The 15,582-nt window shown below is 49.4% G+C and overlaps 2 protein-coding genes across 2 annotated transcripts in view; both read right to left on the bottom strand.

The window, feature by feature from the left end:
• PLA2G4F (phospholipase A2 group IVF) overlaps positions 1 to 12,423 on the bottom strand; it is a 46,754-nt gene extending 34,331 nt beyond the window's left edge. The window contains exons 1-7 of the mRNA XM_038741075.1: positions 12,403 to 12,423; positions 12,164 to 12,257; positions 11,951 to 12,057; positions 11,645 to 11,709; positions 7,289 to 7,415; positions 4,560 to 4,632; positions 2,488 to 2,624 (exon numbers count right to left, since the gene is read on the bottom strand). Of these exons, the coding sequence (XP_038597003.1) occupies positions 2,488 to 2,624; positions 4,560 to 4,632; positions 7,289 to 7,415; positions 11,645 to 11,709; positions 11,951 to 12,057; positions 12,164 to 12,257; positions 12,403 to 12,423 (624 nt within the window). The remainder of the gene's footprint in view (positions 1 to 2,487; positions 2,625 to 4,559; positions 4,633 to 7,288; positions 7,416 to 11,644; positions 11,710 to 11,950; positions 12,058 to 12,163; positions 12,258 to 12,402) is intronic.
• The window catches only part of VPS39 (VPS39 subunit of HOPS complex), a 50,588-nt gene continuing 46,464 nt past the window's right edge, over positions 11,459 to 15,582 (bottom strand). Inside the window, exons 22-25 of the mRNA XM_038741259.1 lie at positions 15,274 to 15,423; positions 15,047 to 15,181; positions 14,849 to 14,940; positions 11,459 to 13,562 (exon numbers count right to left, since the gene is read on the bottom strand). Of these exons, the coding sequence (XP_038597187.1) occupies positions 13,487 to 13,562; positions 14,849 to 14,940; positions 15,047 to 15,181; positions 15,274 to 15,423 (453 nt within the window). The 3' untranslated portion in view covers positions 11,459 to 13,486. The remainder of the gene's footprint in view (positions 13,563 to 14,848; positions 14,941 to 15,046; positions 15,182 to 15,273; positions 15,424 to 15,582) is intronic.

Below are 15,582 nucleotides of genomic sequence, written 5' to 3'. Positions count from 1 at the left end.
TCCGTACAAACATATATCCATCTATACAGGTGCTGTGGGGAAGGGAAGGAGGTAAGGCGGGGAGGATGAGGAGGGGGAGAGGAAGGAGGGGGCTCAGTGTGGGAAGGCCTCCTGGAGGAGGGGAGCTCTCAGTAGGGCCTTGAAGGGAGAGGGCCTTGAAGAGAGGCTTATCAATCAATCAATCACATTTATTGAGCGCTTACTGTGTGCAGAGCACTGTACTAAGCGCTTGGGAAGTACAAGTTGGCAGCATATAGAGACGGTCCCTACCCAACAGTGGGCTCACAGTCTTATATGTCATTTATAGTGCTATCTGTTTCCCGCCCCCCGGACCAGAATGGTCCATTTTCCACTGTGGTGGTGTCCTGTCGCAGCCGCTCTGCTGTGTGACCTTGGGCAAGTCGCTTCACTTCTCTGAGCCTCAGTTCCCTCATCTGGAAAATGGGGATGGACTGTGAGCCCCACGTGGGACAAACTGATCATGTTGTATCCCCCCCCACCCCGGATTAGAACAGCGCTTTGCACACAGTAAGCGCTTAACAAATGCCATTATTATTATTAAGGATCCTGACTGAAATTCATTTTTTGTTCCTGAATATATGTATGTGCAAGCTTGTACTTCCCAAGCGCTTAGTCCAGTGCTCTGCACACAGTAAACGCTCAATAAATACGATTGAATGAATGAATCCCCATCTCCCCCGCCCTACCTCCTTCCCCTCCCCACAGCACCTGTATATATGTTTGTACAGATTTATTACTCTATTTATCTTACTTGTACAGATTTACTATTCTATTTATTTTGTTAATGATGTGCAGCTAGCTTAACTTCTCTTTATTCTGATGATTTGACACCTGTCCACATGTTTTGTTGCCTGTCTCATACTTCCCAAGCGCTTAGTACAGTGCTCTGCACACAGTAAGCACTCCATAAATACAATTGAATGAATAGGGACCGTCTCAATGTTGCCGACTTGTACTTCCCAAGCGCTTAGTACAGTGCTCCGCACACAGTAAGCTCTCAATAAATACGATTGAATGAATGAATGAATAGGGACCATCTCTTTATGTTGCCGACTTGTAATTCCCAAGCGCTTAGTACAGTGCTCTGCACGCAGTAAGTACTCAATAAATACGATTGAATGAATGAATGAATGAATGAATAGGGACCGTCTCTTTATGTTGCCGACTTGTACTTCCCAAGCGCTTAGTCCAGTGCTCTGCACACAGTAATCGCTCAATAAATACGATTGAATGAGTGAATGAATGAATGTGCCAAGCACTGTTCTAAGCACTGGGAGGATACAAGGTGATCAGGTTGTCCCACGTGGGGCTCACGGTCTTCATCCCCATTTTCCAGATGAGGGAACTGAGGCCCAGAGAATAATAATAATAATAATAACGATGGCATTTATGAAGCACTTACTATGTGCAAAGCACTGTTCTAAGCGCTGGGGAGGTTACAAGGTGATCACCTTGTCCCCTGGGGGGCTCACAGTCTTAATCCCCATTTTCCAGATGAGGTAACTGAGGCCCAGAGAAGGGAAGTGACTCGCCCCAAGTCACCCAGCTGACAAGTGGCGGAGCCGGGATTAGAATCCACGACCTCTGACTCCCAAGCCCGGGCTCTTTCCACTGAGCCACGCTGCTTCCTTAATAATAATGATGGTATTTGTTGAGGGCTTACTATGTGCCAAGCCCTGTTCTAAGAGCTGAGGGGGTTACAAGGTGATCAGGTTGTCTCACGTGGGGCTCACGGTCTTCATCCCCATTTTCCAGAGAAGGGAACTGAGGCCCAGAGAATAATAATCAATCAATCAATCAATCAATCGTATTTATTGAGCACTTACTGTGTGCAGAGCACTGTACTAAGCGCTTGGGAAGTCCAAGTTGGCAACATATAGAGACAGTCCCTACCCAACAGTGGGCTCACAGTCTAAAAGGGGGAGACAGAGAACAAAACCAAACATACTAACAAAATAAAATAGAATAGATATGTACAGGTAAAATAAATAAATAAATAAATAAGTAAGTAAATAAATAAATAAAAAGAGTAATACATAAGTACAAACATATATACATATATACAGGTATATACATATATACAGGTACATATATAATAATAATATATAATAATGATGGCATTTATTAAGTGCTTAAGCACTGGGGAGGTTACAAGGTAATCATGTTGTCCCCTGGGGGGGCTCACAGTCTTCATCCCCATTTTCCAGATGAGGGAACTGAGGCCTGGAGAAGGGAAGTGACTTGCCCAAAGTCACCCAGCTGACAAGTGGCGGAGCGGGGATTCGAACCCACGACCTCTGACTCCAAAGCCCGGGCTCTTTCCACCGAGCCAGAGTCAAGAGTCGGGGGGATTTCGGCCTCGGGATCAATCAATCAATCAATCGTATTTATTGAGCGCTTACTGTTTGCAGCGCCCCATCCCTCCCAGCCCCCCCTTCAGCCTTCCCAGGCTTCCAAGGCCCTCACCTTCATGGCTCCCTGGATCCGGAAGAGGAAGGTCTCATCCCACTTGGGATGGCTGCAGTTTGGGACCACCCGAGTGCGGGCCGGGAGCGAGGAGGCGGTGGGCAGTCGGAGCTCCACGTAGCAGTCGGCCTCCGACACTGTGGGCAGACGTCCAGTTAGTAGGGTCTCCCGGAAAGGGGGCTGTTATCCACGGTGGGTCAGGGGGAACAGGCAGGACCAGGAAGCGATGGTCCTGGGACGGTGAGCCCACTGTTGGGAAGGGACCATCTCTAGATGTTGCCAACTTGGACTTCCCAAGCGCTTAGTCCAGTGCTCTGCACACGGTAAGCGCTCAATAAATACAACTGGAATGAATGGGGAGAATCCCACAACTGTCTCCCTCCCGCCCTCTGCCCCCATGCATTCAGGCCTGGGAGAATAATAATATAATAATAATAATAATAATGTTGGTATTTGTTAACCGCTTACTAGGTGCCAAGCACTGTTCTAAGCGCTGGGGGAGATACTAGGTCATCAGGTTGTCCCACGAGGGGCTCACAGTCTTCATCCCCATTTTGCAGATGAGGGAACTGAGGCCCAGAGAAGTGAAGTGACTTGCCCAAAGTCACCCAGCTGACAAGTGGTGGAGCCGGGATTTGAACCTAAGACCTCTGACTCCCAAGCCCGGGCTCTTTCCACTGAGCCACGCTGCTTCCCTAATAATAATAATGATGGCATTTATTGAGCGCTTACTCTGTGCAAGGCACTGTTCTATAAGCTCTGGGGAGGTTACAAGGCGATCAGGTTGTCCCACGGGGGGCTCACAGTCTTCATCCCCATTTTCCAGATGAGAGAACTGAGGCCCAAAGAAGTTAAGTGATTTGCCCAAAGTCACAGAGTTGACGGTGGAGCTGGGATTTGAGCCCGTGACCTCTGACTTCAGTAGGCAGGGAGGTTGGAGAAAACAGGGTCTGGGCTTTAGTTAGTTAACGAATCATATTTATTGAGCGCTTACTGTGCGCAGAGCACTGTACTAAGCACTGGGGAGAGTACAATATAAAAACGGATACATTCCTTGCCCAGGAGAGTACAACAGATACATTCTCTGCCCATAATGAGCTTAGAGTCTAGAGGGGGAGGAGCCCAGGGTAATAATAATAATAATAATGGCATTTATTAAGCGCTTACTATGTGCAAAGCACTCTTCTAAGCACTGGGGAGGTTTCAAGGTGATCAGGTTGTCCCTTGGGGAGCTCACAGTCTTCATCCCCATTTTCCAAATGAGGTAACTGAGGCCCAGAGAATAATAATAATGATGGCATTTATTAAGTGCTTACTATGTGCAAGGCACTGTTCTAAGAGCTGGAATTAAGTGACTTGCCCCAAGTCACACACCTGACAATTGGTGGAGCTGGGATTTGAACCCATGACCTCTGACTCCAAAGCTCGGGCTCTTTAATAATACGATAATAATACGATGACATTTATTAAGCGCTTACTATGTGCAAGGCACTGTACTAAGCACTGGGGAGTTTACAAGGTTAAAGAGCCCGGGCTTTGGAGTCAGAGGTCATGGGTTCAAATCCCAGCTCTGCCACTTGTCAGCTGTCTGACTTTGGGCAAGCCACTTCACTTCTCTGTGCCTCAGTTCCCTCATCTGGAAAATGGGGATTAAGACTGTGAACCCCCTGTGGGACAACCTGATCACCTTGTAACCTCCCCAGCACTTAGAACAGTGCTTTGCACATAGTAAGCGCTTCCTAAACGCCATTATTATTAAGGTGATCAGGTTGTCCCGTCGTGGGGGGGCTCACAGTCTTAATCCCCATTTTACAGAAGCGGTAACTGAGGCCCAGAGAAGTGAAGTGACTTGCCCAAAGTCTCCCAGCTCTTTCCACTGAGCCACGCTGCTTCTCTGTAGCGGAGGGAGAGGAGAGACTGTGGGCCCGCTGTTGGGTAGGGACCGTCTCTAGATGTTGCCAACTTGGACTTCCCAAGCGCTTAGTCCAGTGCTCTGCACATAGTAAGTGCTCAATAAATACGATCGAGTGGATGAGTGAGGGGGCTACTAGGGGGAGGGTTTCAGGACTCACGGAGATCGGTTCCCTTGATGTTTCTGGCTCCCAGCACCTTCACACGCAGGTCGTAGTAGGGGTGAGTCTCGTGCTGCGACGACAGGGTGGGACAAGACCCCCACTGAGCTCAGCCCGGGGAGTCCAGCCCAGTCCCCGCTCTGGGGCAACCAGATTTTGGGCCCAGGGTCTCCAGTCCATTCCCGGAGCTCCTTCAGGGCCAGACTGGTCCCACTGGGCAGTACTTTCCCCGCACCCCTGGACCACCCCTTTCCCCCTTTTAGACTGTGAGCCCACTGTTGGGTAGGGACCGTCTCTATATGTTGCCAACTTGGACTTCCCAAGTGCTTAGTACAGTGCTCTGCACACAGTAAGCGCTCAATAAATACGATGGAATGAATGAATGAATGACCAATCTGACGCCGGGTGACCCCAGGAGAGTGGGGGGCTCAAGCCACGGCCTTCCTCCAAGTCCGGACAACGCGGGGCTGGGCCCAGTGGGGGTCTAGACTGTGAGCCCACTGTTGGGTAGGGACCGTCTCTAGATGTGGCCAACTTGGACTTCCCCGGCGCTTAGTACAGTGCTCTGCACACAGTAAGCGCTCAATAAATACGATTGAATGCATGAACGAATAAAGGGAGGAGGCAGGGCCTACCAACAGGAAGCGGGGAAGGCAGGGCGAAAGGGAGAGCCGCGTCCAGTATGTCTCAACACCCTGCCTCCCCCAGGCAAGGGCAGGGGCAAAGATGGAGGTATATATATACATATATATATATATATATATGTATATATATACAAACTTATAATTTTATATAGTTTATATATATATATAAACTTATAATTACATTTATTAAGTGCTTACTATGTGCAAAGCACTGTTCCAAACGCTGGGGAGGTTACAAGGTGATCAGGTTGTAGACTGTGAGCCCACTGTTGGGTAGGGACCGTCTCTAGATGTGGCCAGCTTGGACTTCCCAAGCGCTTAGTCCAGTGCTCTGCACACAGTAAGCGCTCAATAAATACGATTGAATGAATGAATGAATAAAGGGAGGAGGCAGGGCGAAAGGGAGAGCCGCGTCAGGTGTGTCTCAACTCCCTGCCTCCCCCAGGCAGGGGCAGGGGCAAAGATGGAGGTAGATTTATATGTATATATATATATATAACTTATATTTACATTTATTAAGCGCTTACTATGTGCAAAGCACTGTTCTAAGCGCTGGGGAGGTTACAAGGTGATAATAATAATAATGGCATTTGTTAAGCGCTTACTATGTGCAGAGCACTGTTCTAAGCATTGGGGGGGATACAAGGTGATCAAGTTGTCCCACGTGGGGCTCACAGTCTTTTCCCCATTTTACAGATGAGATAACTGAGGCTCAGAGAAGCTAAGTTCAGGTTGTCTCACGGGGGGCTCACAGACTTCTTCCCCATTTTACAGATGAGGTCACTGAGGCCCAGAGAAGTGAAGTGACTTTCATTCATTCATTCAATCGTATTTATTGAGCGCTTACTGTGTGCAGAGCACTGTACTAAGCGCTCGGGAAGTCCACGTTGGCAACATCTAGAGACGGTCCCTAATAAATGCCATCATCATGATTATTTTTATTATTATTATATACAGGTGCTGCCGACAACGGGCTCCCAATCTAGAAGGGGGAGACAGACACCAAATCCTGTGGCCAGGTGTCAAGTCGTCAGAATATATAGAAGCAAAGCTAGATGCACGTCATTGACAAAATTCAATACAATAGTAAATATGGACAAGTAAAATAATTCATTCATTCATTCAATCGCATTTATTGAGCGCTTACTGTGTGCAGAGCACTGTACTAAGCGCTCGGGAAGTCCAAGTTGGCAACATCTAGAGACGGTCCCTACCCAACAGCGGGCTCACAGTCTAGAAGGGGGGAGACAGACGACAAAACAAAACATATTCACAAAATAAAATAAATAGCATAATAAATATGTACAAGTAAAATCAATAGAGTAATAAATATGTACAAAGATAGAGCACCCCGTGGGACAACCTGATCCCCTTGGAACCTCCCCAGCGCTTAGAACAGTGCTTGGCACATAGTAAGCGCTTAATAAATGCCATCATCATGATTATTTTTATTATTATTATATACAGGTGCTGCCGACAACGGGCTCCCAGTCTAGAAGGGAGCAAAACCAAACATATTAACAAAATAAAATAAATAGAATAGATATGTACTGAGCCCCCTCCTTCCTCCCCCCCCTCGTCTTACCTCCTTCCCTCCCCCACAGCACCCGTATATATGTATATATGTTTGTACATATGCATTACTCTATTTATTTATTTTACTTGTACATATCTATTCTATTTATTTTATTCTGTTAATACGTTTGGTTTTGTTCTCCGTCTCCCTCTTCTAGACTGTGAGCCCACAGTTGGGTAGGGACCGTCTCTCGATGTTGCCAACTTAGACTTCCCAAGCGCTTAGTCCAGTGCTCTGCACACAGTAAGCGCTCAATAAATACGATTGATTGATTGATTGATAAATAGAGCAATAAATATGTACAAACATACATACATCTATCCAGGTGTTTCTTCCGTTTAAGGGAGGGAGAGAGAGAGAAGCAGCGGAGGATACGGGAGGTGAGGCACGGGGGAGCGTTTAGTCCAGTGCTCTGCACACAGCAAGCGCTCAATAAATACGATTGAACGGAGTAATCAGCCTGTCCAAATGTGCCCATGAGGTGCTCCCTGGCAAGCCAGCTGGCTTACCCGCGGGCGCTGCAGGTCGGGCCGGCTCCTGGCCCAGCTGGGGAAGAAGAGGCCGGCGGCTAGGATGGGCAGCGGGCTGCGGGCCAGCCCCCCGGCCAGCGTTGCCCCCCGCATGCTGGGCGCGGCTCTGTGCCCGGGCAGCACAGGGGGGCACAGGGGGGCACAGGTAAGTTGGGGGCGGGGCCCGCCCGGACGCTGATTGGCTGGCTGGGGCAGGGGAGGGCGGCACCGCCACACCCCTTCACCCCTGGGAAACCCCAAGTCTCTCCTTCTCTTTTTCTTCACTCTTTCTCTTCTTTTTTCTTTTGCTTTACTCTCTCCCCCCTCTTTCTTTACTTCCTCTTTTTTCTTTTGCTTTACTCTCTTTCCTTTCCTTACTCTTTCTCTTCTTTTTGTTATACTCTTTCTCCTCTCTTTCCTTTCTTTACTCTTTCTCCTTTTTTCCTTTGCTTTACTCTTCCCCCACTTTCTTTACTTCCTCTTTTTTCTTTTGCTTTACTCTCCTTTCCTTACTCTTTCTCCTCTTCTTTCTTTTGTTATACTCTTTCTCCTCTCTTTCCTTTCTTTACTTTCTCCTTTTTTCCTTTGCTTTACGCTCTTCCCCCTTTCTTTACCTCTTTTTTCTTTTTCTTTACTCTCCTTTCCTTACTCTCTCTTCTTTCTTTTGTTATACTCTTTCTCCTCTTTCCTTTCTTTACTCTTTCTCCTTTTTTCTTTTGCTTTACTCTCTTTCCTTTCCTTACTCTTTCTCCTCTTCTTTTTGTTATACTCTTTCTCCTCTCTTTCTTTACTCTTTCTCCTTTTTTCCTTTGCTTTACTCTTCCCCCACTTTCTTTACTTCCTCTTTTTTCTTTTGCTTTACTCTCTTTCCTTTCCTTACTCTTTCTCCTCTTCTTTCTTGTTATACTCTTTCTCCTCTCTTTCCTTTCTTTACTCTTTCTCCTTTTTTCCTTTGCTTTACTCTCTTCCCCTTTCTTTACCTTTTTTCTTTTTCTTTACTCTCTTTCCTTTCCTTACTCTTTCTCTTCTTTCTTTTGTTATACTCTTTCTCCTCTTTCCTTTCTTTACTCTTTCTCCTTTTTTCTTTTGTTTTACTCTCTTCCCCCTCTTTCTTTACTTCCTCTTTTTTCTTTTGCTTTACTCTCCTTTCCTTACTCTTTCTCCTCTTCTTTCTTTTGTTATACTCTTTCTCCTCTCTTTCCTTTCTTTACTCTTTCTCCTTTTTTCTTTTGCTTTATTCTCTTCCCCCTTTCTTTACTTCCTCTTTTTTCTTTTGCTTTACTCTCTTTCCTTTCCTTACTCTTTCTCTTCTTTCTTTTGTTATACTCTTTCTCCTCTTTCCTTTCTTTACTCTTTCTCCTTTTTTCTTTTGTTTTACTCTCTTCCCCCTCTTTCTTTACTTCCTCCTTTTTCTTTTGCTTTACTCTCCTTTCCTTACTCTTTCTCCTCTTCTTTCTTTTGTTATACTCTTTCTCCTCTCCTTTCTTTACTCTCTCCTTTTTTCTTTTGCTTTATTCTCTTCCCCCTCTTTCTTTACTTCCTCTTTTTTCTTTTGCTTTACTCTCTTTCCTTTCCTTACTCTTTCTCCTCTTTTTTCTTTTGTTATACTCTTTCTCCTCTCTTTCCTTTCTCCTCACCCTGGGCTTCAAGGCTGTCCATCACCTCACCCCCTCCTACCTCACCTCCCTTCTCTCCTTCTCCAGCCCAGCCCGCACCCTCCACTCCTCTGCCCCTAACCTCCTCATCGTTAGGCCTCGTTCTCGCCCGTCCCGCCGTCGACCCCCGGCCCACGTCCTCCTCCTGGCCCGCAATGCCCCCAATCCCTCCGCCCATCCGCCAAGCTGGCTCTCTTCCTCCCTTCAAAGCCCTACTGAGAGCTCACCTCCTCCAGGAGGCCTTCCCACACTCAGCCCCTTCCTTCCTCTCCCCCTCGTCCCCCTCTCCATCCCCCATCTCACCTCCTTCCCCTCCCCACAGCACCTGTATATATGCATATGTTTGTACATATTTATTACTCTATTTATTTTACTTGTACATATCTATTCTATTTATTTTATTTTGTTAGTATGTTTGGTTTTGTTCTCTGTCTCCCCCTTCTAGACTGTGAGCCTACTTTTGGGTAGGGACTGTCTCTATATGTTGCCAACCTGTACTTCCCAAGTGCTTAGTCCAGTGCTCTGCACACAGTAAGCGCTCAATAAAAACGATCGATTGATTGATTTACTCTTTCTCCTTTTGCTTCACTTTCTCCTCTTTACTCTTTTTTCTTTTGCTTTAATAATAATAATAATGATGGTATTTGTTAAGCACTTACTATGTGCAAAGCACTGTTCTAAGCGCCGGGGGGCTCACAGTTTTAATCCTCGTTTTACAGATGAGGTAACTGAGGCCCAGAGAAGTTAAGTGACTTGCCCAAAGTCACACAGTTGGCAGAGCTGGGATTTGAACCCATGATCTCTGATTCCAAAGCCCGGTCTCTTTCCACTGAGCCACGCCGCTTTACTTTCTCCTCTTTCTTTACTTTCTCCTTTTTTCTTTTGTTTTACTTTCTCCTCTTTCCTTTCTTTCCTTTCTCCTTTTTCTTTTGCTTTGCTTTCTCCTTTCTTTACTTTTTTCTTTTGCTTTACTTTCTCCTCTTTCCTTTCTTTACTCTTTTTTCTTTTGCTTTACTTTCTCCTCTTTCTTTACTTTCTCCTTTTTTCTTTTGCTTTACTTTCTCCTCTTTCCTTTTACTCTTTCTCCTTTATTCTTTTGCTTTCCTTTCTCCTCTTTCCTTTCTCCTTTATTCTTTTGCTTTACTTTCTCCTCTTTCCTTTCTTTACTCTTTCTCCTTTTTTCTTTTGCTTTACTTTCTCCTCTTTCCTTTCTTTATTCTTTCTCCTTTTCTTTACTTTCTCTTTACTCTTTTTTCTTTTGCTTTACTTTCTCCTCTTTCCTTTTCTCTTTCTCCTTTCCATTCTTCACTTTCTTTTTTCTGTTATTCTTTACTTTCTCCTATCTTTTTTCTCCACTTCTTTTCCTTGTTTCCTTTTCTATCTTTTTTCTCTCCTTTTTCTTTCTCCTCTTTACTTTCTTTTTCTTTACTCTTATTCTGTCTCCCCTTTTCTTTCTTTTTTCCTTTTCTGTCTCTCCTCCCTCCTCTTTTCCTTCTCTCCTCCCTCTTCTCTTTTCCTTGTCTCTTTTCTCTCTTTTTTTTTTTTACTTTCGCATCCTTTTCTGTACTCTTTCTCCTCTCTTTTCTGCCTTCTCATCAGCCACTCTAGCATTGGACCACAGAGGAAGTTCACCCCTTTTGACCGAACTGGCGAGGGGTGGGGGGCAAGGAAGCTTCTCAGCTTCCCAAACACTGGGAAGGCCGAGGCTACCAGATGACTGTGGCCATGGCACTGACCCCTGGACTCTAAGCCCTGAGGAGGCCGAAACTCCGCTCCCCTATCCTCAGTGCTTCACGCCACTGGAATACCTCATTGAGCTAGCCTTTAATATTGTCATAACTGCTCATACTGTTCCTGAAGTGCCTCTTAACCACCCCTTCCCCCCTCTCTCCTTAGCGTGAGAGCCACCAGTTGGGCACGACGTTGGGCTGACCCCTTTCCCTCCTTGCTGTTCTCCCTGGCCCAGGTGAGGGACAGTAAAGGAGGGGAAGCCGCCAAATCAGAAGTTTCACAGAGAACAAGCAGTTCTTTATTAATTGCCCCCTGAGAGCGGAGGAGGAGGAGGAGGAGCAGGGAGGGGGTGAGCAAAGCTCTGCCATTAATCACCCCTCCTTGGCAGGGCTGATTCTCCCTTCCCTCCCACCCAGTGGGGGCTTCGCTTTTTCCAGCGCTTGGCAAATAGTAAGCACTTGAGGAATGTCATCATAATAACAATAATGGCATTTATTAAGCGCTTCCTATATGCTGGGGAGGTTACAAGGTGATCAGGTTGCCCCACGGGGGGGCTCAGTCTCAATCCTTATTTTACAGATGAGGGAACTGAGGCCCAGAGAAGTGACTTGCCTAAAGTCACACAAATGACAGGTGGTGCAGGTGGGATTTGAACCCATGACCTCTGACTCCAAAGCCCGGGCTCTTTCCACTGAGCCACGCTGCTTCTCTGTGAAATCATGTTCCCCCTCCTAGGCCTGCACCTGTCTGGTTTTTTCAGACTATGGTCCGTGCCCCGGGGGAAAGCAGGATAAGGGATAAGGGAGGGATGAAAGGTCGGGAAAATGCTACTTTGTTCTTTAGAATTTGGGTGGGAGGGCAAGCGGCAGTAACTACCGCTGGCACTCTCCCAGCAGGCCCCAGTTTAACGTGCACTATTTACCGGACTATAACACTCCACCCCAAAAGTCACTTTTCCGGATTGGATCACGGCCCAATCTTATCTCTGCCGATGCGGCCCACAAGGTTAACGGTGGGAACGGGAAGGGAGCGGAACTAAAAACAGGGGGATGGAAGAGACCGGTTTGGGGGTTGGGAGAGGCGCCTCCCCACCCAGGAGGGAGCAGAATCAAGTTTGACCTTGGGGTCGCTGATTCATTCATTCAATCGTATTTATTGAGCGCTTACTGTGTGCAGAGCACTGTACTAAGCGCTTGGGAGGTACAACTTTGAGACACATCGAACTGTGCTGTATAGTGGCTTAGTTGCTAGAGCACGGTGATTCTGACAGACCAACCTGTCCCAGTTTTTCCTTCCCAAAGGTGCAGGGGTCTTGAAGCCCGGTGTGGAGCGATGCCAAAGTGAGGTGCCCATCCAGGAGGCCGGGCAGGGCGTGTGCCGGCACTGTGCCAGGGAAGGATGGAGTTTCAGGGAGCGGAAGGGGATGCAGAGTCCCTAAGAGGAAGCACAGGCCTTGGTGCGTGTGACTTTTATTCTATTGCTTTCAAACGAGCCCACGTCCCCGCTGGCAGAATCCAGGTGATGGACGGTGGCAGGGTGGGCGCAACGGGCGGGTCACGAGTCCCGTACCAGGACGAACCGCCCTGAAGCCGAGGACGGGGAGGGAGATGGGGGTGGTCAATGCAACTGGGCCGAGCTGCCCACCCTGGGAGACCCAGCACAGTTCCTCTGTGTTTCCCACGCAGACTCCTGACCCCAGCCAATTGTGGTTATGTAGATGCCCCCCACCCAGGCAGGCAGAACCCACATGAGGAAGCTCAGGGCCCTCTGCCCCTCCTCAGCACGGACACTGGAGCTCGGGTGACTATCCCCCATCTGCCCTCCCTGGCTCAAAAGCATAAGTCCCTACGTTTAGACCACACCTCTAGTCGAGGTGCCACCCCTGCCCACCAGATACCAGCTTCCCGGCCCCTCCAGCCCCAGCCTGCCCGCGGTCAGGCAGGGAACGGCCGCTAACTCCAGCTCCGACCCCGGCTTGGACGTGACTGACCGAAAGCGCCCAGGGGGCCACGAGGGAAGCCACAGGTCACAGCCCGGGCTGGTCCTCCTGAGCTCGCTGACTCCTTGCTGGTCCGGGGGATGGATGGACGATGCCAGTGACGTGCCCAGCCTCGGGGGCGGTGATTGTACAATGCCAAGGGCGGGTGGATTGAGTCTGTTGACGTTCTGATCCACACCCAACAAAATCCACAGCTCTCCCTCCCGCGCCCACAGGTGCCCCGGAAGTTCTCACTAGGGATGCCGGTTCTGGGGGAATTCCCTGACAGGACGAGCAAAATCTTGTGCCAAAACCAATACTTCCTGATGTCCTTGGAGGGCCTGAGGAGGAGCGACGCAGGCAGCTTGGAGAAGGGAGAGAGAGGGGAAGGATGGGGCCGTTTCTGCTGCCGGGGAAATTCTGCACCTTGTCCAAACGGTCTCTCTGTCCAGTGCTGGGCCTGAGCTTCGGCCAAGCACCCCGCTGAGGCGGGGAGAAGACACGCAGTGGCCTAAGAGGACACCCCCTTGCCCCCCGTAGCCTAAAAGGACACCCCCTTTTCCCCCGCAGCCAGCGCTCCTAACACACTTCCCGACCGGGAGGGTCGGAAGGTCCGGCCCGCCACGGCCGGCTTTGCTTCCGCTGTCCCTCGGCCCGGCCGGGTGGAGGGTCCGGTTAGTCCGGAGAGGTCGGGGGGCTGGCTCAAGGAGAAAAGGGGGTGGGGGACGGGGGAGTCCAGAGGAGACCCTTCCTGCGGAGACGCCCACGGCCCTCCCGGTCCTCCGTGAGCCGCGGGCTTTGCTGACCACCGACCGAACCCTCGGCTCCTCGCGCTCAGGTGTCGGCCGCGTTGACCTCTTTGGAGCAGAAGTAGTGCACCACGACGCCGTTGGGGTACCTGGCGAAAGCGCTGGGGAGGCGGGGGATAGTTGTGAGGAGGCGGCGGGGCGTTCGTGTGGGTGCGAGCGCGAGTGGGTGCAGTCTTTTAGACTGTGAGCCCGCTGTTGGGTAGGGACTGTCTCCATATGTTGCCAACTTGTACTTCCCAAGTGCTTAGTACAGTGCTCTGCACACAGTAAGAGCTCAATAAATACGATTGATTGATTGATTGAAAGATGGGGAGGGGCCGGCTGGGCCCACTTCGCCCTCGGGCCCGGGGGAAGGGGCTCCGCTCCCCGAGCCGTGCCCTCCCAGCTTTTCCCCCCCACCCAAGTCGATCACCACCTGTCTGCTGCGAGACCTTGGGTAAGTCACTTCACTTCTCTTCCCTCCTCTGTAAATGGGGGATTGAGACCGTGAGCCCCTTATGGGACGGGGACTGTGTCCAACCCCATTTGCTTACACCCACCCCAGTGCTCAGGATGGTGCCTGGCGCTTAGTAAGCGCTTAAATACCAGATCTCCCCCCCCTTCTATTCATTCATTCAATCATATTTATTGAGCGCTTACTGTGTGCAGAGCATTGTACCAAGTGCTGGGGAAGTCCAAGTTGGCAACGTATAGAGACGGTCCCTACCCAACAGCGGGGTCACAGTTGAGAAGGGGGAGACCGATGACAAAACAAAACATATTAACAAAATAAATAGAACATGTACAAATGAAAAAAATAATAGAGTAATAAAAACATACATACACATATACAGGTTCTACAAAATAAACTAAATAGAATAAACATGTACAAATAAAAGAAATAAATAGAGTAATAAAAACACACAAACACATATACGGGTTCTACAAAATAAACTAAATAGAATAAACATGTACAAATACAAGAAATAAATAGAGTAATAAAAACGTACAAACACATACAGGTACCATACAGGTACATCCAGGTATACGTACAGGTTCTAGACTGTGAGCCCGCTAATGGGTAGGGACCGTCTCTATATGTTACCAACCTGTACTTCCCAAGCGCTTAGTCTAGGGCTCTGCACACACTAAGCGCTCAATAAATATGATTGAATAAATGAATGAATGATTATTATTATCGATGATCACCGGAGGCCCGGCTCCGGACTCGTCACCGGGTTAAGCCAGGGCCCGAGTACTCCGGGAGGCGGGGGAAGTTGCCAAACCTGCTTGGAATGCTCTTTTCCCGGGTCCCGGCGCCACCCCGTGCCCCGCGAATCCGGGAATGCTCCCCCGTGGCATTCTCCGCCCCCGTGGCCGGGAAGTTGGGCTGGGGCAAGAAGCTGACCTGTTCCCAATCTTCTTCTTGCACACCATGCACACTTTCTCCTCCGTGATGATGCACTTCACCTGCTGATGTAAGATCCGCTCCTCCTGCACCTGGGGACGACGGGCCCGCGGATGAGCCGGGCGGCTGGGGGGCAGCCCAGGGACCCCCTTCGCCGCCCAGGCGGCGCGTCCGAAGCCCGGGCCGGGGGAATCCTACCCTCAGGAACTCCGCGTGGAGGAGGTTCTTCAGCACTTGATTGAACCGCTTCTTCTGGGCGTTTTCCTCCAGGACCTTCTCCAGGAAGACGCGGATCTCGCCAATCTGCGTGTTGGCCGGGAGGAGGTCGATGGCCTGCGGGGCGGGACGGGATCGGGGGGCGCGGGGGTGAGGACCGAGGGCCGGCCGCGGCTCCGGGCCCGCCCGGTCCCCCCGCCGGCCCCGACCTTGGTGGTGTCCAGTTGGCCGTGGTACAACTCCAGGACTTGCAGGGCGGCCTGAGGGTTGGCCTGAGGCTCCAGCAGGTCCAGCTTGATGGGCCCCAGGCAGTGGACGCTGGGCGGTGACAGGTACATCCGGAGCAAGGACAGGTACACCTGGTTCGGAATTGCCAAAATTATGACGAAGAATAAATCTTCTTTAGCGTCGGCAATAAAATTACCACTGGTAATAAGATCGAGGCTATGGGAAGCACCGTGGCTCAGCGGAAAGAGCCCGGGCTTTGGAGTCAGAGGTCAGGGGTTCAAATCCCGGCT

Source organism: Tachyglossus aculeatus (assembly GCF_015852505.1).
Source record: "Tachyglossus aculeatus isolate mTacAcu1 chromosome 12 unlocalized genomic scaffold, mTacAcu1.pri SUPER_6_unloc_1, whole genome shotgun sequence".
Classification (NCBI taxonomy): domain Eukaryota; kingdom Metazoa; phylum Chordata; class Mammalia; order Monotremata; family Tachyglossidae; genus Tachyglossus; species Tachyglossus aculeatus.
This window is presented reverse-complemented; position numbering and strand designations above follow the sequence as displayed.